This window comes from Bos grunniens, chromosome 10 (assembly GCF_055505025.1).
Source record: "Bos grunniens cultivar Pamir isolate PY7600 chromosome 10, Bosgru_T2T1.0, whole genome shotgun sequence".
NCBI lineage: Eukaryota > Metazoa > Chordata > Mammalia > Artiodactyla > Bovidae > Bos > Bos grunniens.
Window position 1 is genome coordinate 16,734,548 of NC_141174.1, and position 20,945 is coordinate 16,755,492.

Here is a 20,945-nt window from a genome sequence, read left to right on the forward strand (position 1 = left end):
AGAGAGAATGGCTGAGTCATGCCCTTGTGGCTGTTTAAATCACTTATAAAGACTGATAATACAGATTATCAGTCCTGATGCCTGATAATACAGATCAGCCATGCCCTGAAGTTCTTTCAACAGATAAGTGATGTCCTTCTGGAGCAGGGACTGTTTTTCCCGCTTGGACTGAACTGAGAGGTGACCTTGTTTATCTGCCTGGCAGTAATGAGTGTAGCAGAAGTGGATCTTGAGGGTAAACATCATGCTGCTCTGAGAGCAATCTTTCCATGATCTCCAAGCAAGGGGAGGCTGATTTTAAGGGGCAGGGGACTGCTTCTGCCAGTCCAGAGGGCTCAAGGGATTGTAGAGTTTCAGAGTCTCATTTATCCAAAGGTCCCATTTCAGGTCTCAAGGTTCTACATTTTTCCCTTTTAGCATCCTGACTTTGAGGCTGAAAATTTCTCAAGGATGGACATTGCTGCTGCTTCTGCTGCTAAGTCGCTTCAGTCGTGTCCAACTCTGTGCAACCCCATAAATGGCAGCCCACCAGGCTCCTCCGTGCCTGGGATTCTCCAGGCAAGAATACTGGAGTGGGTTGCCATTTCCTTCTCCAATGCATGAAAGTGAAAAGTGAAAGTGAAGTCACTCAGTCGTGTCTGACTCTGCGCAACTCCATTGGTTGTAGCCTACTAGGCTCCTCTGTCCATGGGATTTTCCAGGCAAGAGTACTGGAGGGGGTTGCCAGTTCCAGGATGGACATTGGTTCTTCTTAATGGGTCTGCCACCCTTACAGTTAAATTCTGGGCCTGACTCTCAGCACAGAGTGACTGAGACAAGTATCTCCTTAAATACTACCAAAAAATGCACTCTGATTTTCACAGCGCATCTTCAGTTTATAGTTGCCTAACTCAAGCTTGCTCCTTGAAAGGAAAGTTGTGACCAACCTAGATAGCATATTGAAAAGCAGAGACATTACTTAGTCAACAAAGGTCTATCTAGTCAAGGCTATGGTGTTTCCAGTAGTCATGTATGGATGTGAGAGTTGGACTATAAAGAAAGCTGAGCTCCAAAGAATTGATGCTTTTGAACTGGAGGAGACTCTTGAGAGTCCCTTGGACTGCAAGGAGATCCAACCAGTCCACCCTAAAGGAGATCATTGAATATTCATTGGAAGGACTGATGTTGAAGCTGAAACTCCAATACTTTGGCCACCTGATGCGAAGAGCTGACTCATTTGAAAAGACCCTGATGCTAGGAAAGATAGAAGGCAGGAGGAGAAGGGGACAACAAAGGATGAGATGGTTGGATGGCATCACCAACCAACTCAATGGACATGAGTTTGGGTGAACTCCAGGAGTTGGTGATGGACATGGAGGCCTGGCATGCTGCAGTCCATGGGGTCACAAAGAGTCAGACACGACTGAGTGACTGAACTGAACTCAAGCTTTATATTTTCTTTTTCTGAGGCTTTCAAAATGGTTAACAAAGGGCAACTGACTCGAACTTTCTAACTTATCCCCATACCATCCAGCTGCCCCAGAGATCACTTGCCTTTTTACCCGTATCACATATGACATCTCGATCCACACAGAAGAGTCTGAGGAACTACAACAGGTCAGGGATTCTCGCCACCGCACTGACTGTCACTGCAAACAGACTCAGGTCTGAATATCCCATCCTAAATGTCCCTGAGGGTCTGATTTCTAGGACTGCTTCTAGGTGCCAGGCGCTGGGGTTGCCTGTGTAGAGACGCCATCCTCACGGCACTTACACAGAAAACAGCCTCTCTTTGCTAGGGAAGGAGGAGGGCTGGCGTTTAGAATCTCCAACTCTTAGATTCCTATTGTAATAGGCAGAATACTGCTACTGCTACTGCTAAGTCACTTCAGTCGTGTCCGACTCTGTGTGACCCCATAGACAGCAGCCCATCAGGCTCGCCCGTCCCTGGGATTCTCCAGGCAAGAACACTGGAGTGGGTTGCCATTTCCTTCTCCAATGCATGAAAGTGAAGAGTGAAAGGGAAGTCGCTCAGTCGTGTCCAACTCTTCTCAACCCCATGGACTGCAGCCTACCAGGCTCCTCTGTCCATGGGATTTTCCAGGCAATAGTACTGGAGTGGGGTGCCATTGCCTTCTCCAAATAGGCAGGATAATGCCTTCCAAATACTGAACATACGAATATGTTATGTCACACGGCAAGGGGAATGTTAAGGTTGCAGATGAAATTTAAAATTGACCTTAAAACAAGAGTATCCTGCAGTATCCACGTGGGCCCAATATAATCACAAGCGTCTTTAAAAGATGGAAGGGAGAAGGAGGAAATGTCAGTGTCAGAGTGATTGACAGGAGAAAGACTCAACCAGCCAGTGATGGCTTTTAAGATGGAAGGGGCCATGAGCTCATGGAAGGTGGGCAGCCTCTATCAACTGGAAAAAGCTAGAAAATAGATTTCCCCAGAGCCTGCAAAAAGGATACAGCCTGCTGGCACCTTGCTTTTAACCAGTCGAGACCCATTTTGGACTTCCGCCCTTCAGAGCTCTAAAGTATGAAATTTGTGTTAAATCTGCGGCACTTTGTTATAGCAGCAATAGGAATCCAATACCCTGGGCAACTGGGTCTTCAAAAGGCTCCCCCTTTGCTTTAAAGCTGCCTTTAAAGGTGGAGTTGCATTTTACACAGGGATTGGGTTGACAATTCAGGACCTAACAAGAAAAGTTAGAGTCCGAATTAACCTTGAACATGCCTTCCATGGCTCATTATGTAGAGAACAGGTACCAGGGCCCACTGAAGTGGTGCAGATCAACTATCCCCAAGGTGCCCTCACCCCAGGGCACCCTCACCACCAGGCACACCGCTTATTAACTAGAAGGGCCAGCTAAACAAATCACACTCTTTGTATCAACTTTCTCTCCCTCAAGGCATGCAATTAAAATTTGCATAAATTCAAAGAGCATATGCTGCTACAGCTTTGTAATTTCAGATTTTTTTATTTCCTGAGCATACCAAGGAAAGGATGGAAAAACAAAACCTTCTATTGGTGTTGTTTGTGGCTTGTTCTTTTTTTTTTTTTTACTAGGAAATACACCAAGCATACAGAGAAGTTGGAAAAGATAACCCACATGTGTGTGCCCATCACCCATCTCTGACAAATGCAAACATTATTCTACATTTGATTCAGATTTTTAAAAGTTAATGAAATGTTACATGTACAATTGAAACTCAGTGTCCTCTATAGCCTTGCAGATACCATCCCAAACCGCTTCCTCCCCTTCTCCAGGAGTAATTCCCTGTTACTGATTCTGATATTAATAGCATTCCTATGCATGCTTTTACACCTCTATCACCCAGATCTGTGTGTACCCATAAACAATAAAGGATCAATTTCCATGTTTGGAAACTTTGCATAAATGGCACACCATATATATTCTTCTGGAACGTGCTTCCCATCCTCCAGTTCAATAGTGTGTTTCTGAGGTTCGTCCACACTGATGCTTGTAGTTCTGATACATCCTTTTTAGCTACCTGCAGAACAATACTCAATTTTAGGAAAACACAGTTTATCTGCTCTTCTGTTCATCAGTATTTAGGTTGTTTCCAACTTCTCTTAAATACAGATGAAGCTTCATTGAACGTGCTTGTACTTTTCCTTGTGCCCCTATGCTGGAGTCCTTCCAAAAATGTACACTTAGAAGGGAAATTGCTAGGTCAAAGGATGGGTTTAGCTTTAGTGCCACCGGTTATTGCCAAATTGCTTTGCACAGTCGCACCAATTTCCCACTGGCAGCACAGCTTAGTTCCCTTTAATCTGAATCCTGACCAGCACTGCTGGCTATTGCCCATCTGCTAATGGGTCTTATCCTTCTCAGGCTGCCCAGTTGATTCTCATAGCAACCCTGGGCAGAGGTGGTACACATCTCATTTATGACCACTGGGCAGGAAGGCACAAGAAAGCCCAGGGAGAGGATGATGAATCCCATATAGCTGGCTGTGACTGTTCAGGAGCCAAGCAAACTCTCGTATCCCAGCGTCCATTGCTATGGGAACTGGATACATGGCCAGAACACTAACGCTGCAGCCACCTTTAGGGAAGAAAAGATATTCAAGTGGTTTGTACTGTGTAGTAGTTAACAACTGTTCATGCTAACAGAGAGCAAGAGACTTGCCACTTTGTGGAGCTTTGTGTTTCTGAAAACATTTTTACACGCATTCCGTATTTGACCATGATAACAACCGTATTAAAAAAAAAAAAAGACTTAGATTGTTACTGTTCCCACTTTACAGATAAGAAAATTGAGGCTCGTGGCTAGTCAGTAGAAGATTGGATCGTGAACCTATTAGCCTTTAAAGTGGGTCTTCTGTACTTACACTTGGAGATGGGTGTCTGAGAGCTGGGAATCCTCAACCCATGCCATCTCCCCTGGCCTCCACACACAAAACTGAGGTCACAGCAAAAACACAGAGTGTCTCCCCCAGGGGGAAGCCCTGTCCAGCTTTTTACACCTGGAGTCAGATTAGAAGAACATTCTGGCTCTGCCACTCAAAGGACTGTGACCTTTGGCAAGTTCCTTCTCTGTGCCGCAGTTTTCTCATCTGCAACACGGGGACAATGGTACCTACCTCCTGACAAGGTCATGCAGACTGGCCAAGGTAGTGCATCTAACACGCCAGGTGCACAGGAAACCCAAGCACGTTAGCTCTTATGAGACAGATGACTGTGACTTCTGGCTTCCCACAGCAGGGAGCAGGGGTCCTGGTGAGGAAGGGTATGTCTCGGCACAGCACGTGCCACTGAATCTGGGAGACAGCCTGTCCTCGGAGGCGAAGGACGATACAGGCTGGTAGGTACAGGCTGGCAGCTCCCTGGACAAGACCAGAGGAACCACAGCCAGGGGTGGGAGGTGGTCCTGCTGAAACGGGCACCAGCTCATGTGAGGGGCCTGCAAGTCCACATCTTTGTTTCTCTTAAGGCTTGGCGAGTGTCAAAGGATTACAGCCTGGGGGTTTGCTGTGTGCCACCACAACTGCCAGGGAGCTGACAGGCCCTGCTTCTAAGGTGAAGCCTGGAGCGGGTTGCCAAGTGGGTAAGGGTGGCACACCAAGTGTGTTGGGTAGAGGGACCTGAGACGAGGAAGTTAGGGACCAAAGGCATTTTAATGACCTTTTCTTGGCTCCTGTCCGTCCTGGAAGTTCTCATTCAAGATGTGAGAAGCAACCCAAGCTCACTGTTGTCCTTGTCATGAAGCCTGACCAGCAACAGCTAGTTATCTAGCCCCGGTGATGGAGGAGAGAGAGCACACCAATAGGCAGTAGGAGAGGAGACTTCAGCTCCTGGTTCTACCTGTTTCCAGCTGCATAAACATTATTTTTGGGGTTTTTTTTTGGCTACAGCATGCAGGATATGGGACCTCAGTTCCCTGGCCAGGGATCTAACCCACATCCCCTACATTGGAAGCACAAAGTCTTAACCACTGGACCTCCAGGGAAGTCTCAAACATTAATTTTTGTAAGCTTCAGCTTGCACAGCTAGTACAATGGAACTGAAACCCCTATCCCATCTACCTCCTAGAGCTGGAATATCAGATGAGCAACACGCATAAACAGAGAAGGCAATGGCACCCCACTCCAGTACTCTTGCCTGGAAAATCCCATGGACGGAGGAGCCTGGTAGGCTGCAGTCCATGGGGTCGAGAAGAGTCGGACACGACTGAGTGACTTCACTTTCACTTTTCACTTTCATGCACTGGAGAAGGAAATGGCAACCCACTCCAGTGTTCTTGCCTGGAGAATCCCAGGGATGGGGCAGCCTGGTGGGCTGCCGTCTATGGGGTCACACAGAGTCAGACACCACTGAGGTGACTTAGCAGCAGCAGTAACACGCATAAAAGTGCCTTGTGAGCCATCAGGTGCCACGTGAACGGCAGCTCTTGCCTATGGCATCGAGTCCTTCTTGCTCTTCAGGGCGGGTATTCAGCTGTGAAGGTGAGGGCATGGCTGAGACAGCCACACCATTTGCTCACATCACTGGTCCACTCCACGATCGTGGCACAGCCTGGAACTCCATCCAGCCCTCCCAGAAACTGGCCCTGTAACCATGGCCTCCTAGGCCTCCTGTTCTAATCAGGTGAGATGTTCCCTCACGGGGGCAATCACACAATTAGCTGGCCACAGCGGGAGAGTCACGGGCCTTGGGAAGCAAAGTTCGAGCATCAGCTCTGCTCCTCACTAGCTGGGTGACCTTGGATGAGTCACATACCCTCTCTGAGCCTCAGTTATTTACAAAATGAAGGGCAACGATGCCTATTTCATGTTTTGAGAGAAGTGAATGAGACTATATATGCTAGTTACTCTGTTAAGTCCTCAGCAGGGCAAGTTTTAAACTCCCTGGGCCTCGAATTCCTCATCTACCAATTGGGACCATTGCTGCTCCCTGTCAAGGCTGTTGTGAAAATGAACGGTATATGGAGCACATACAAGATTTAGCTCATGACCGTCAGCTCCATAAATGCAGGGCCCAGCGACTACTCAGCGCCTTGTGAGAGTACCTGGCACACTCCTGGCTGGCACTTAGGAAACGTGTGTTGAGTGAATAAATGAAGTACTGTGTATATATATATAATAACTTCTCTGAGCCTCGACTTCCTCATCTGTAAAATGGGCATATAAAGACTTACCTGGGAAGGGTTGTGGTGAAAACCAAGGGCCCATGATAGATGCTCCAAACATTCTCTAACACTACACACCACGGGTGACCAAGTGTTCCCTGTACCCCCATTCCCCAGGCAGACACTACAAGAGGTGGCCAGGTAAGTAAGAGTAACGTTTACTGAGTGATACAGGACTGAGTACTATGAAGGGTTTACCAGGATGGAAACACACCCCACCCCCTCCCCGGCCACCCCCTAACACCCAGAGACTACAGTACTTAGAAGTTACACACAATGACCATAACTGCTGGATATTTGTTCGTAACAAACAAACCATAGCATATTTATACTGTATCACATCGAGTGATTATAGAAATCCATATATATATTGCTTGTATAAAATCTTTTTTTTTTTGTAAAAAATATTAAAAAAAAAAAAAAGAAAGTATAAAAAACATGTGCAGTTGAAAGCCCTGCCAGGACAGCCAGTCTGTAAACATTCAGTGAGTATGTGCTTTGGAAGGGCGCCTGCGCCTCGTGCCCACAGCAAACTCCAGCAGGGCCGGCCAGGATGCACCCAGCTGCCGCTCCCCAGCAGGGCCCCGCTGGGCCCCGCATCTCGACCCTCTCTCTCCAGCCTTGCATCAGGGTCGGCAGGCAGATGGCCGTGTCACTCAGTTCGATCCTCAGCCGCGTGTTTGGTTGCAACTCATGGCTTTTCCTGGCTGCTCGGAGGTCCCTGGAGTGGGTACCCTGGTGGAGAGCCCAGAGAAGTGCCTGAGGCTGCTTTCCAGCCCCAGGTGCCTCTGTCCTGTCTCTCTGGAGCTGGGCCCCAGCGGGACAGCCCCACCCTCGAGTCTACTTTGGTCTCAGCGCTTGGTCCTTCTGGGTTTCATCAGCCGGCTCTTCCCCTTGTGCGGCTGATCTGAGTTTCACAAAAAAAAAAAAAAAAAAAAGGCCCGGCCAATTACTGGCTGTGCTGAGCCTCTGGTGTAAAGTTTTTCACACACCAAAGAAGAGCCCTCTGGTGCCCTCCTCCTCTTCCTCCCTCTTGCCATCTCCTACTCCTCGTTCTTCCTTTGTCCTCCTCCTCCCAGCCCACGGTCACTTCTTCTCAAGCTGCTCAAGCAGAGGGTTGCCTTCTGACTCAGGTGTCTTGACGCTGTCGGTCCGAACGATACAGGTGGGACGATGCCGGTTCAACATCAAGATGAGCTGCTGTCGCTCCTGCTTTAGCTCCTCGATCTGGGTCTTCAGCTCAGCGTTCATGAGTTCCAGCCGCTCAGATTCCTGCATGCAAAAACAGAGATGAGGCTTTAAGCTTTCAGTGGGGACCAGCTCCAGGGAGAAGCTCTCCACCTAGGTAGTCACAGGGCGCTCCAGGCTGGCCTTTGTCTATTTTCTGTCAGTTTCCCCCTGGAGAAGCACAGAATCTGCTACAGAGTCCCCTGGAGTAACTGATTTTGTTCAGGTCCTGCCCGTCATACCAGACACTGGCCTGTGTTGTTAGTGGGATGAATCTAGGGTATATCCTGGGGCCAGCCTGGCTCATGTTCCCCTCTCCTCCCCTACTCAATCCACTCCAGCCACAGTGGCTTCCTTTGTGTTGCTGGTGTTGTTTAGCTGCTTCAGTCGTATCTGACTCTCTGTGACCCCATGGACTGTAGCCTGCCAGGCTCCTCTGTCCGTAGAATTCTCCAGGCAAGAATACTGGAGTGGGTTGCCATTTCCTTCTCCAGGGGATCTTCCTGACCCAGGGACTGAACCCATCTCCTGCATTGGCAGGTGGATTCTTTACCACTGAGCCACTGGGGAAGCCCAGGGGCTTCCTTGCTGTTGCTCAAATATAGCAAACACTCTTCTGCCTCAGGACCTTTGCACAAAAAACAAAGGGTGGGAGAAGAATGGAGGCCAAGTGGATCCAGAGCAGATGCGTGGAGGGTCCACAGAGAGGTTAGAGGTGGCCCACGATGGCAGTGCCACAGAAAGTGCTTTATGTGTGATAAATGCATGTTGGGGATATATTGGCCTGTGGCATCCACAAGCCCAGTGTGGTCACGTAATTTCTCCTAAAACATGTGCTTCCTGGTTATCGGTCTATGATTATTTAAGGAGTCTCTTCCTTATACCCTGTTAGCTAGAATCTTTGCCCACTGGGAGGCAATCAATAGTCACCCTTCTGGATCCAAAATGTGGTTTTAAATAACCCCAAGTGAGATTTCCAGAGAACTTCCAGTTCAGTTGGAGAGGCTCCAGGGTGAGGAAAGGATGTTGACTTGATTTATGGGGAGTTTTCTTGCTCATGGGGCTTCCCTGAGAGCTCAGTTGGTAAAGAATCTATCTGCCTGCAATGCAGGAGACCCTGGTTCAATTCCTGGGTTGGGAAGATCCACTAAAGAAGGGATAGACTACCCACTCCAGTATTCTTGGGCTTCCCTTGTGCCTCAGCTGGTAAAGAATCCGCCTGCAATGCGGAAGACCTGGGTTCGATCCCTGGGTTGGGAAGATCCCCTGGAGAAGGGAAAGGCTACCCACTCCAGTATTCTGGCCTGGAGAATTCCATGGACTGTACAGTCCTGCTGCTGCTGCTGCTGCTGCTAAGTCGCTTCAGTCGTGTCCGACTCTGTGCGACCCCAAGACGGCAGCCCACCAGGCTCCCCCGTCCCTGGGATTCTCCAGGCAAGAACACTGGAGTGGGTTGCCATTTCCTTCTCCAATGTGTGAAAGTGAAAAGTGAAGTCACTCAGTCATGTCTGACTCTTCTCGACCCCATGGACCCCAGCCTACCAGGCTCCTCCATCCATGGGATTTTCCAAGCAAGAGTACTGGAGTGGGGTGCCATTGCCTTCTCCCACTGTACAGTCCATGGGGTTGCAAAGAGTCGGACACAACTGTGCGACTTTCACTTACTTACTTACAAGTTTGTGATGTGGAGAGGTGATGGGCACACCAGTTCAATGCTCGGGAGTCAACACGGTAAAATACGGAAGCGCCTGAACTGGTATTTCCTGGACTCTATCTAAAAACATATAACCAGTGTGGAGGTTGGAATTCACCCAAAGGCTGGCAAAGGTTGAGACCAGTCATTCCCAACTAGAAGCGATTTTGCCTCCCAGGAGACATTTGACAGTGTCTGGAGACACTTAGTGTTGTCACAACTGGGGAGGATGGGCGCCCTTGGAATTCAGAGGGTAGGGATCAGGGATGCTCCTAGTCATCCTTTAGCGCACAAGGAGCATCCGGTCCATTGCCAGGCCCAGGCAACCCGCATCCGACAAAGAACGGGCTGTGGTTGTGATGGGCTGAGTGGCCCCTCCCTGCCGGGGCTGAGAGATCCCCAGGGCCTCTGGCCTCAGGGCTGCTGTCTTCCCCACACCAGCCAGGCTGACTGAGCTGTTCCTTGTACTCATATCTGTGGAAGCAGCACAGCGCCTGGGGACTCACAACTGCTGAGATGTGCAGTCCTCGGGACAAGACGCTGAGGGAGAAAAGCCTCAAAGAAGGAAAAAATGCTCAGGGGGGGAAAATACCGAAAGCCAGCTAGGGTGGTTTTGGATTTAGCGGGACAAGGGGCGACAGGGAAGCCAGGCTGGTCCACTGTTCTCCTAACACCCCAAGCAGACAGCCTCTGAAGGCAGGAGAGACCCCATGTGGAACCATGAATCTGGGGCAGGTAGGGGCTGCCTGCTCACTGGGTCTACAAGCTGGTGACTATGGGAATGTCTCTGACCATCTGGTTCCCCCCAGACACAATTTAAGCTCCAACTTCAAATCCTCTGAGCTGCTGCCTCTAGGAGTCTCGGTTCAATCCATCCACCCAGGAGCAAGTGCAGAGAACCTGCTTTGTGCAGTGAACCCTCTAAGGGGCCCCGAGGTCCATGAGCCCGTAACATGGATCGTGTGCAGCTTCCACTCAAGGGGGAGAAGGATCCAGACAGCCAGGCAGAGCTTATCAAGTGCCATCAGCCCTCCAGGGTCTAGAAGACCTTCTGAGAGTGGGCTGAATGACCAGGTCTGATCTTGGGTTTGGAGAAATGGGTTGACTCTGGTTGAGCAGAGAAAGTCAGTGGGAGAGTGGGAAGATGTTTCAAGAAGCGAGCTCTGAGTGAACCAGGATGCAGACGCGGGAGCGCGTCAGACGCATTTAAGAGACTAAAAATCCTCCCGGATGGCCACACGTCACTTTTGGACCTATCAGGGCACCAAGCTGGGAAGGTGGGTTTAGAGCCAGACCCGGGGTTTGGAAATCAGAGTCAAGAGCAAGTTTCCTAACTTCCCTGAACCCTAGTTATCTCCTCTGCAAAAAAAAAAAAAAACGATGATCGTGGGGGATTAAATGACTTCAAGTGGGAAAGGTACTTTGTAAACCAAGGGTTAGGGAGGCTTAAGGAATTTTTGCTTTAAGCCACAAGCAAGGGGGGATGAAGAAGCAAAGGAGGAGAAGCAGAGGAGGAGGCCGTTTCCAAGAAAACTTGGCAGGTCTGGGAGACTGCCTGCGTCTGCAGAGTGGGCGGTGGGTAGACAGTAGCCTGTGAGCATGGGGGAGGGTCCAAGGAAGCAGGGAGGTGGCAGCAGTTCTGGAGGGCGGTGGGCAGGACGAGGAAGGGCTGGGTTGTGCTGGAAATGGAAGTTAGAATGGGACATGCCAGGGGCAGGGTCTGGCAGGCTTACACACATATCCTCGCCCTTGAGAAGACATCACACCCACCTCACATCTGTATCACACAAAAAGACCAAGTGGGGTGCCTAATTGGCTTCCCCATGCATTTATCATAGCAATGGCATGACATTCTGCTGGTTTGAAAATGTACGGGTACATCATGGAATAGCCTGCGCTTTGACAGTCTGACTGTCAGGCTGTAACTAGCTGCTCTGTTGTTTGATTTTCTTCTGTTTTATTAGTTGATGCTACATACTTATTTACTGGGTAAGTATAAACTGAGTTTTGAAAAATCTTTTTTTTAGCCGTGATTGTAGAAGTGGTTTGTGGTTTTAGAACAACAATTACCTAATCTGTTTTCCTAATTAATTCAATCAACATGGGCTAGGATCTTCACACCTTAATTAGGAAGTGAACAACTCTGCTTGCATTTTTGTTTATCGTTTTGCCTCTGGTAGATATTTACTGCCTTGGAGAAAATGAAACCATTTGTCATTTCAGAATGGAATTAATGCATGTGAAGGAGGTTCTGTCTCCTCTGTGGCAGTCAGTGAAGGCAGTAGAGAAAATACAGGGTGAGGGGCTGAGGTGTCCCAGCAGTGTGCCCTTGGCCAAGTCATTTCCCTTCTCTGGGCCTCAGTTCCCCCACCCCCACAGAAAATATGATTGGCCCAGGGGACTTTCAGCATGAAGATTCTCTGACTCTTATTTTTCAAAGTTACCCTAATGTACTTAAAATACAGCTCCACTTCCCAACGTTTTTTTTCTGTAAAAAAAAAAAAATAGCCTGATGCAGACTTCTGAGCCCCAAAGCCCTGCCTGAATTAAAATCTTGACTCTGCCGCTTGCCAGCTAGGCTGCTGTGAACAAGATCCCCAGGGGGAGGGTGAGTAGAGGGCCGGGCAGGGGAGGAAGCTCTGGGTCCCCATCCTGACTTGGCCACTGTGTGAATCTCTCCGAGTCTCAGAATCTGAGCAAGTGGATGTGGCTGCCTTGCCTCCTCCCAGAGTCACTGTGGCCGTCAAGGAGAGAGGGGCCTTGAAGAGCCATGTGCACCAGGGGAGCGTGCGATGGTGTTAACTGCTGCCCTCTCCCAGGGAACCGTGTCTGGCCCAGTGGAGTTGCAGAGGCGGCCCCACAGCAGCCACTGCTCCTGCCCGTGGACAGCAGAGGTGCTCAGGTGGCCCTGGGACCTGCAGGGCAAGGGATCTGACCCAAAGGCCTGCCTCTTGCCTCCTTCAGGGCCTTGCCTGGTCGAGGCAGATGACATGTGAGATGCCACAGAAATAGCCTAGCCTGGACGAGTCCCCAGGGGTCAAGGATGGGAGGGTGACTTGTGATATTGTACATATATGTGTGTTTGCGTGCACGTGTGCGCATCCGCTCCGGTCACGTCAACTCTGTGCGATGCTTGGACTGCAGCCTGCCAGGCGCCTCTGTCCATGGGATTCTCCGGGCAACAATACTGGAGTGGGTTGCCGTGCCCTCCTCCAGGGGATCTTCCTGACCCAGGGGCCAACCTGCGTCTCTTACGTCTCCTGCGTTGGCAGGAGGGTTCTTTATTACCAGTGCTACCTGAGAAGCCCATATGTGTGTACGCACGTGTGTGTGTGCGTGTGTGCACATACACACACATACACCTTTGTACCTCTGAGCCTTGTATATATTTGACATGTTAAAAAATAAACGACAAGAGAATCCCTCATGTCATCAGGCACGGACTGTCCACACAGCCTCCGCCTTTGGGCCTTAACCCTTACACGTGGCCTCAGCCTCCATGGTCAGAGGGGAGGAGGGGAGCATGGTGAGGGGCTGGGCGTGGGCCCCAACAGAACTGTCCAGGCCCCCCTCCCAGACCCCAAGGCCATGCACTTCTCTTGGTCAACAGCTGCCTTCTCCTCCCTGGGGGATAACACAGCGATGTAACCGATCTGCCCACTCGGGCGGGGGGGAGGGGGGGGCCAGTCCACGCCCCTTGCTGTAACCATAGCAACAGGGTGTGTCCCTCTCCTCCTGAAACCCTCCCATGGCTCTCTGCACTGCACACTCCTTCATCCTAAAGGGACAGGGCATGAGAGTGAAAGAGGGTGCTCTTAATAACCAGGCCAGGACAACAGGCTTAGTTAAAGCGGGATTGCCCCGGACAAGACGGCACAGGGACCACCCCACACGCGAAGGCTCTGGGCCCCTTTCTCTCCGTGGATCCTGCACTCTAGCCACACCGGCGTTCTTTTCAATCCCATCACCGCAACCTTAAACGACACCTCAGCCTCTGGCCTGCGCTTTGGCTGTTGGTGGTGACCCCTCCAGCACTGTCCCTCCCTAAGTGGGCTCCCGCCCCTGGTCTATGTACCCATCAGGAGTCGTTCTGCAGTCTCGACTTGGACAGCCGCCCCTCCCTGCCCCCATCTGTGCTCACAGCCCCGCCCCGCCGGGCTCGCCCAACCTCATGCTCAGCACACATCCCATCCCTGTTTTTCCCCTGCCACCCCTGCAGCCACGGCCTGCGGGCCCACTGTGCGGCGGGCACTCACTCGGCACTGAGGAGGGATGGATGGGTCAGCAAACGGATGGATGAACCCTGACTCCACTGCACGCTGGCAGTGGTAACCTCGGGCAAGGAACTTGACCTCTCTGTGCTACAGGTACGTGTCTAAAAGGGGGATCGGCAGGGTGCTCAGTGGAATGAGAATAAACGGGACCCAGGAAATGCCTGGCACACAGTAGGTGCTCAGACCATGTCACTGGAATGCACAGAGCAGCTTGCCCGCTCATCTGGCACTGACCGTTGGTGACACTAGTGTGTCACTGGTGTGCATTCACTTGGCACACCTTGCCTGCTGGCTGTCTGACAGGCCCTGGAAGGCGGGGTTGGAATATGAGTGTTCCCTCTGTGCCCTGCCCAGTTCTGCAGGCTCTCAGGGCTGGAAATGAGGTGTGTGACACTCCATCCATCTTAAAGGCTTATGTGAGACCCGTGTCTTAGAAATTTCTTGAAACCTTCCCTCTTGGTGTCTGTCCACCATCCCTTCTGAGGGGCTTCCAGCTCCAGAGTCTAAGTCCCACCTATACTGACTGTTCCCCTGCTGAAACGCTCACAGCCGGAGGTGCACACACAGCCCCAAGGCACTGACACCCGTGACCTCCGATTTGTTCTCTGTTTGTTGCAAGAATGAGAAGAGACCCATCGACCTCCAGAGAAAACCCAGGCCAACCTGGCCTCGCCTCTCCAGCTCCCACAGGAGGGACCAGGACTAGTCCTGGGTGGTGTGTGCCCAGCACACCGAGCACAGGACCAGGCACTCAGTATACGCTTGACACTGCTTGTCCACACATCAATAAACAAGCAAAAGAACGAATGAGCAAACCCAGGAATGAATGGATGAGAGCCAGTAGGGCAGAGTGCTGAAGACAGGTGCTCTGAAATTAGCCTCAGGCCGAATCTCAGTTCTCCCAGGTCACTGCTGAGTGACCTGGGCAAGTTACTTAACCCCCGTGCCTTCCTTAGTGTCCCCATCAGCAGACTGAGAATAACGCAGGCCCCTACCTCATACAGCTATAACGCAATAAAACGCACACTGCGCCTCGCACAGGGCCGCACTTCACAAATGTCAGCTGCTGCTACTGCTAAGTCACTTCAGTCGTGTCCGACTCTGTGCGACCCCATAGACAGCAGCCCACCAGGCTCCCCCGTCCCTGGGATTCTCCAGGCAAGAACACTGGAGTGGGTTGCCATTTCCTTCTCCAATGCATGAAAGTGAAAAGTGAAAGTGAAGTCACTCAGTCGTGTCCAGCTCTTAGCGACCCCATGGACTGCAGCCCACCAGGCTCCTCCGTCCATGGGATTTTCCAGGCAAGAGTGCTGGCGTGGGGTGCCACTGCCTTCTCCGTCACAAACGTCAGCAGCCACTGTTAACTGCGGCTCACTGTAGAAGGCAGCCTGACCTGGGACATGACTCTTCTGCACTGTCACTATTGTTATTTAGAAACCAACAACAGATTGGGAGTGGGGAGGCTGGAGACCACTGGCTGGGACCAATTAGCGTTTTGGTCATGTCCCTTCAAAGTCATCAACCATTTCTGAAAAACAAAAATAGGAGGGAAATCCTAAGGGACAGAAGAAGGAACAAATGCCTGTTTGACACATTCCAAATGAAAGGGCAGGGGTGTGCTCTGAGGGCCATGAGGCAAGGCAGCCTTCCACTCGCCTCGGTGTGCAGAGCTGACTTCTGTGGTCCTGGAGGCAGCAGCCAAGAGCTGGGGGTGAGTAGGGGGATGTCAGCTTTGGTGGGACAGAGTCCAGGCTGATGGGAGTCAGGGCCAGAAGAGCTTTCTGCACTTGAGGGAGGGGTTTTTTTCTGCCCCATGGTTGCATGCACTGCCCCCGTGCAGGGAGCCATCACCAACTTCATCTGCACCCACGCCAGACAAGTTTGGGAGCCCTCAGTGCACCAGCATGGGGAGTACCTGTCCTGGGCCACCTGGGCCCTCAGCGCCGAGGATCTATACCTCAGCTGGAGGCGGGGAACTTGGCTCCTTCCATAGGCTCTGGCCTTCCTGTGATCAGGCTGCCCCCTGGGTCATCTCAGTTCAGGGAGGGGGCACTGGATAGGAGTGGAGGGTAGGAACAGAGGGGTCGTGGCCGCCCAGGCTGATGCCAGTGAGCATGCATTGATTCCGCAGGCCCAGGATGCTGTCTCCTGGGCTACCAGCACACAAGCCTCTAAAGGACAAGGCCGGGGCCCACCCTGGCCACTGCCCGCCTCACCCGCTGCAGAAATTCCGTCCGCTCCTTCTTCTTGTTCCGGCATCGGGCCGCCGCGACTTTGTTCTTCTCCCGACGCCGTTTCCTCCGCTCCTCTTCCTCGTCTAGCTGTGGGGGCAAAGAGCCACAGATGAGACACTGAGGCAAGCCTGGCGGCTGGCTGCCCTCCCAAGACTCAGATAGATGGACAGACGGATGACCTAACCATGAGTGAGCAGCCCTGCCAGCCCACTGGCCTCTCGGCAGGTGGGATGCAGTGGTTCCCAGCTGGTCCCAAGGATGCTCACGAAGCAGGTGGGCATCCCGGGGAGGAATCAGCATCCCAGGAGGGCAGGGCCACATGGGTTCTGCCAGAGTTCAGGAGGCCTGGAGCCTGGCGATCGCCTCACTCAGAGGTGACACCCAACAGGCGGTCTGTTCTCTGGCCTGGCCCGAGCCTCTGGGCACTGTTTTCCAGGCCAGCAGCTCCCAGGCATTTCCTTTCAAAACACCTTGAGCATGAGTGTTGATTTTACCTTCTGCTCCACCCATTTTCACTCCCTGTCCTCCCTCTCAGGTCCTTCCGAACCCTCAGCTCTATCCTGATGATGGAGCAGTCTTCCCACCCCTCACCAGGTTCGTCCTTCCCTCTGCCAATGCACTGGAGAAGGAAATGGCAACCCACTCCAGTATTCCTGCCTGGAAAATTTCATGGACCGAGAAGCCTGGTGGGCTGCAGTCCCTGGCATGGTAAAGAGTCAGACACGGCTGAGCAACTGATCACACACGCACGCTGCCTCTGCATTTTCTTTCTCCAGGATACCCACTTGCACCCCAAGATTGCAGGGGCTCCCCAAAGTGCCCTTCTCAGGACCTAGACAGAGGAGGCTTCTGAATCTCTAGACTTACTTCCCTGGTGGCTCAGTTGGTAAAGAATCAGCCTGCAATGCAAGAGACCTGGGTTCGATCCCTGGGTTGGGAAGATCCCCTGGAGAAGGGAATGGCTACCAACGCCAGTATTCTGGCCTGGAGAACTCCGCAAACAGAGGAGCCTGGGTACAGTCCATGGGGTCACAAACAGTCGGACATGACTAAGTGACTTTCACACACACACACACACACACACACACACACACACACACTAGGAATCTTATCATGTGTGAAACAGGGCCCACTGAATGGGAGAGAAGAGGCTCACTGCCTGCCAATATGGACTTCCAGAGCTGTGGTTATTACTGTTTAATATCATTAATAATAACAAGAGCTGCCATCTGTTGCCCTCTTTGTTCAGTGCTCTCAACATAGGTCCTATAATCCTCACATCACAGTCTGATGAGGAAGTTCCCTGACTGCCCCACTTCACAGACAGTGAGACTAAGGTTCACCTGCGCAGTCTGCCCAAGCCCCTCCAGCAAGGAGATGATAGAGTCAGGCTTCCCACTCTGATTTCTCCGACTTCACCCAACCTGATCTTGACCACAGCCCCAGCCCATCAGGATCACTTGGACGTGAAGCCTCTCGTGGTCCACTGCTTGCTAGGGGATTCTGGACGACCCACAGGATCGGCCGGGCTGGACGTGGCCCAGAGTCCGAGGCCACTGGAGAAGTCGTCGGGCAGCCTGGGCCTGCCAACCCTCTCACTTCTGGAACCAGTGGGGGTGCTTCTGGCAGCCTGAGGCCTGGAACAAGGTCTCGGCCCAAAAGGGCTGCAGGCCAGGAAAATAAACAGCCTCCCTGCCTGCATTCCCGGCATGCTCCGGGAACTCAGGACCAAGGGGTGAGCCGGAGACCAGCACCCACGGCCCCCGGCATAGGCCCTGGCAGGGGCCGCCCCATCTCCTGGTTCACCACCTTGGAGCTTCTCCCTGACCCACGCCCTCCCGGCCTGGGAGGCTGGCTGGAGAGGTGCCCTGTCAACACGGCCGCACCCAAGCACCTCCCAGCCCCTTGGCCTCCTTTGAAACTGAACCAGAAGTGACAGCTCCTCTGGCTGACCCGCATCTGGGGAAATAGAAACCCGGACAAAGTTGATTCCGCCCAACCTCTACCTCACCCCCAACAAGGCCGAGGTAACCGTGACGACAGGCAGAGGGAAGGAACTGGAGGAAGTGGCTGGCAGTGCAACCTCCCCTCGGCTGAGAGGGTTTGCCCACAAACTGCCAAGGTGATGTGTGCAACCTGGGCCCTGCCAGACGCGCAGGGCCTCCGGCCCCTCTCCCAGAGCAAACCCCGGGTTCTGGCAGAACCTGGGAGATACAGCCTCTGTCCCTCAAGAGCTGGCTCCCTCCTCTACCTCTGTGGAGGGCCTCATCCTACATAAAGTTGGAAGACAACGGAAGCCGCGCAAGCAGCAGACACAAAGAGGCTCAGCGCTGGAAGTTTAAGACATCAGTTGAACCAGGATGACACCCAGATGGGGGGGCTGCTCCTCCTGCCCTCTGCAGCCACATCGGTCCCCTCCTACCCTCACCCTAGACTCCAAATGTTTCACCTTCTCCAAGTCTACCAGGCCTCCTGAGATAACCTTCCTTTCCTATTGGTCAACTCTTACAACCCTCAAGAGCAAACGCCACCTCCTCCAGGAAGGCTCCCTTGACTCCCCAGATTGAATTAACTGCTTTTTCCACTGTTTATGATAGCCAAGACATGCTGTGCTGTGCTCAGTTGCTTCAGTCATATCCAATTCTTTGCAACCCTAGGCATGGTAGCCCACCAGGCTCTGTCCATGGGATTCTCTAGGCAAGAATATTGGAGTGGGTTGCCATGCCCTCCTCCAGGAAGCCTAGACATATAAGCAACCTAAATGTCCATCAACAGAAGAATGGATAAAGAAGATGTGGTACATATATACATTGGAATATTACTCAGCCATTAAAAAGAATGGAATAATGCCATTTGTAGCCACATGGATGGACATAGAGAGTGTCATACTGAGTGTAAGTAAGTCAGACAGAGAAGGAGAAATATCACATGCCATCCCTTATATGTGGAAAAAAAAAATGATACAAATGAACTTACTTACAAAACAGAAAGACTCACAGACTTAGAAAACGAACTTATGGTACCCAGCGGGTAAAGGTAGTTAGTGACTTTGGGATGGTCATGTGTACCCTGATACATGTAAAATGGATAACCAATAAGCACCTATTGTGTAGCACACAGTAGCCTGCTCAACAATATGTGCCAGCCTGGATGGGACGGGAGTTTCGGGGAGAATGGATACAAGTATGGCTGAGTCCCTTTGCTGTTTACCTGAGACTACCACGACATTGTTAATCGGCTATACCCCAGTACAAAATAAAAAGTCTAAAGTTTGGTTAAAAAAAGAAAAAAAGAAAAAATTAACTGCTTTTTCAGTGCTACAGCCCTTTGAGTTCCCTGCTGGAAGAACCTCCATCATACCCCACCGTAATTCTCAGCTTCCATAGGTAGCTGCCTTCCCTGCTAGTCTGGAGGACGGGGGACCCGGGTAACCCCAGCACCTGGCACAGAACGTGGCACTTAGGAGGGGCACAGCGAATGTTAGTCAAATGAATGAATGGAATGAAAGATTCAGAGAAAGATGCCACAGGCTTAAATTCTATAATTACAAAAGTGATTTATTGCCTGTATCTGCATAACCTTTGCTCCAGGGCTTCTAAGGAGCCTTCTCCACCAGGGATGGCCTCATGTTTCTGTCTGCAGGAGGCCAGCAAAGCTTGGGAATCGGGTCCTGCCTTCCCCAGAAACACACTGGCCTGAAGACGGAGTCAGGATTTGGGATGCAGGCCACCTATGGCTGTGAAAGTGAAAGACAGTGAAAGTCACTCAGTCGTGTCCGACTCTTTGCAACCCCATGGACAGTCCATGAAATTTTCCAGGCCAGAATACTGGAGTGGGTAGCCTTTGCCTTCTCCAGGGGATCTTTCCAACCCAGGGATCAAACCCAGGTCTCCCGCATTGCAGGGGGATTCTTTACCAGCTGAGCCACAGCAGAAGCCCAAGAATACTGGAGTGGGTAGCCTATCCCTTCTCCAACAGATCTTCCCGACTCAGGAATCAAAACGGGGTCTCTGCCTGCATTGCAGGCAGATTCTTTACCAACTGAGCTATCAGGGAAGCTCCCTATGGCTGTGGCGAGTGCACGAATCCCATGCAGGACGTGAGAGCATCAGGCTATGTGTACTTAAGCCCCAAAATCCCGGTACCCATAGCACCGCTGGCTTCCAAGCCCACGCCTGGGCCTTTCCCATGCCTGTGTCCTGCCTTGGCTCACACGACCCAATAAAGCAAGAAATGGCTGCACAACCCCTTCGCCACACTTTCCCCTTTGAAACTGTGCTGTATTTCCCCCCAGTCCTCCTGCGGCTCTTTAAAAGCCCCCCAGAGGGCTCAGAGAAAAGAGAAGCTGAGTTCCTGCCTGAAGGAAGACAAGGGTTGGGCAGTGCCCTCAGGCCTGCATCCCCATGGGCTCCCTCTGGCTCCTTTCACAGGGCCTGCATGGGCTGCACCCTCTGCCTGGAGCTGTTTGGAGACTGGCTCGGCCCTCCCCCCGGGCTTGAGGCTGCTGCCTTCTCCTAGATCCTCTAGGCATCTGGTCCCGCGTGGGTGAGAGACAGTGCCGTGTTTTCGCCGCACACGACTCCAACATCTAAAACCGGAACCCTGAACGGGAGATGATGACTTTTTCTGCAGACACAGCTGGAGGATCCAGCGTGTTTGAGGAGGAGGCAGCTTGAGCTTCAAGACTTTGAAAAACCATAGTCGGGGTGGGGTGAGTGGGGGCAGGCGGGTGGAGCAAGCAGATCGTTCCTTGTCCTTCAGCTGGGTTCTGGCTCTGGGTTTCTTCAATTCCCAGGGCGGCCCGAGGACAAAGCTGTCTGTGTTCTGGCAGTGATGGGGTGGAGGTGGTGGCGGGCCCTTGCACCATCCTCCAC

General features: G+C 51.8%; 1 protein-coding gene across 5 annotated transcripts in view; it reads right to left on the reverse strand.

Annotated features, from left to right (window-relative positions):
- Positions 1-6,779: 6,779 nt before the first annotated feature.
- Positions 6,780-20,945, reverse strand: part of JDP2 (Jun dimerization protein 2) — a 45,546-nt gene continuing 31,380 nt past the window's right edge. For 4 of the 5 annotated variants that reach the window (XM_086319605.1, XM_086319609.1, XM_086319604.1 and 1 more), the window contains exons 3-4: positions 16,054-16,158; positions 6,780-7,915 (exon numbers count right to left, since the gene is read on the reverse strand). In XM_086319605.1, coding sequence (XP_086175731.1) covers positions 7,730-7,915; positions 16,054-16,158 — 291 coding nt within the window. In that variant the 3' untranslated portion in view covers positions 6,780-7,729. Of the gene's footprint in view, positions 7,916-16,053; positions 16,159-19,635; positions 19,808-20,945 lie in introns of all 5 variants that reach the window. The other variant, XM_086319607.1, reaches the window with a different exon arrangement.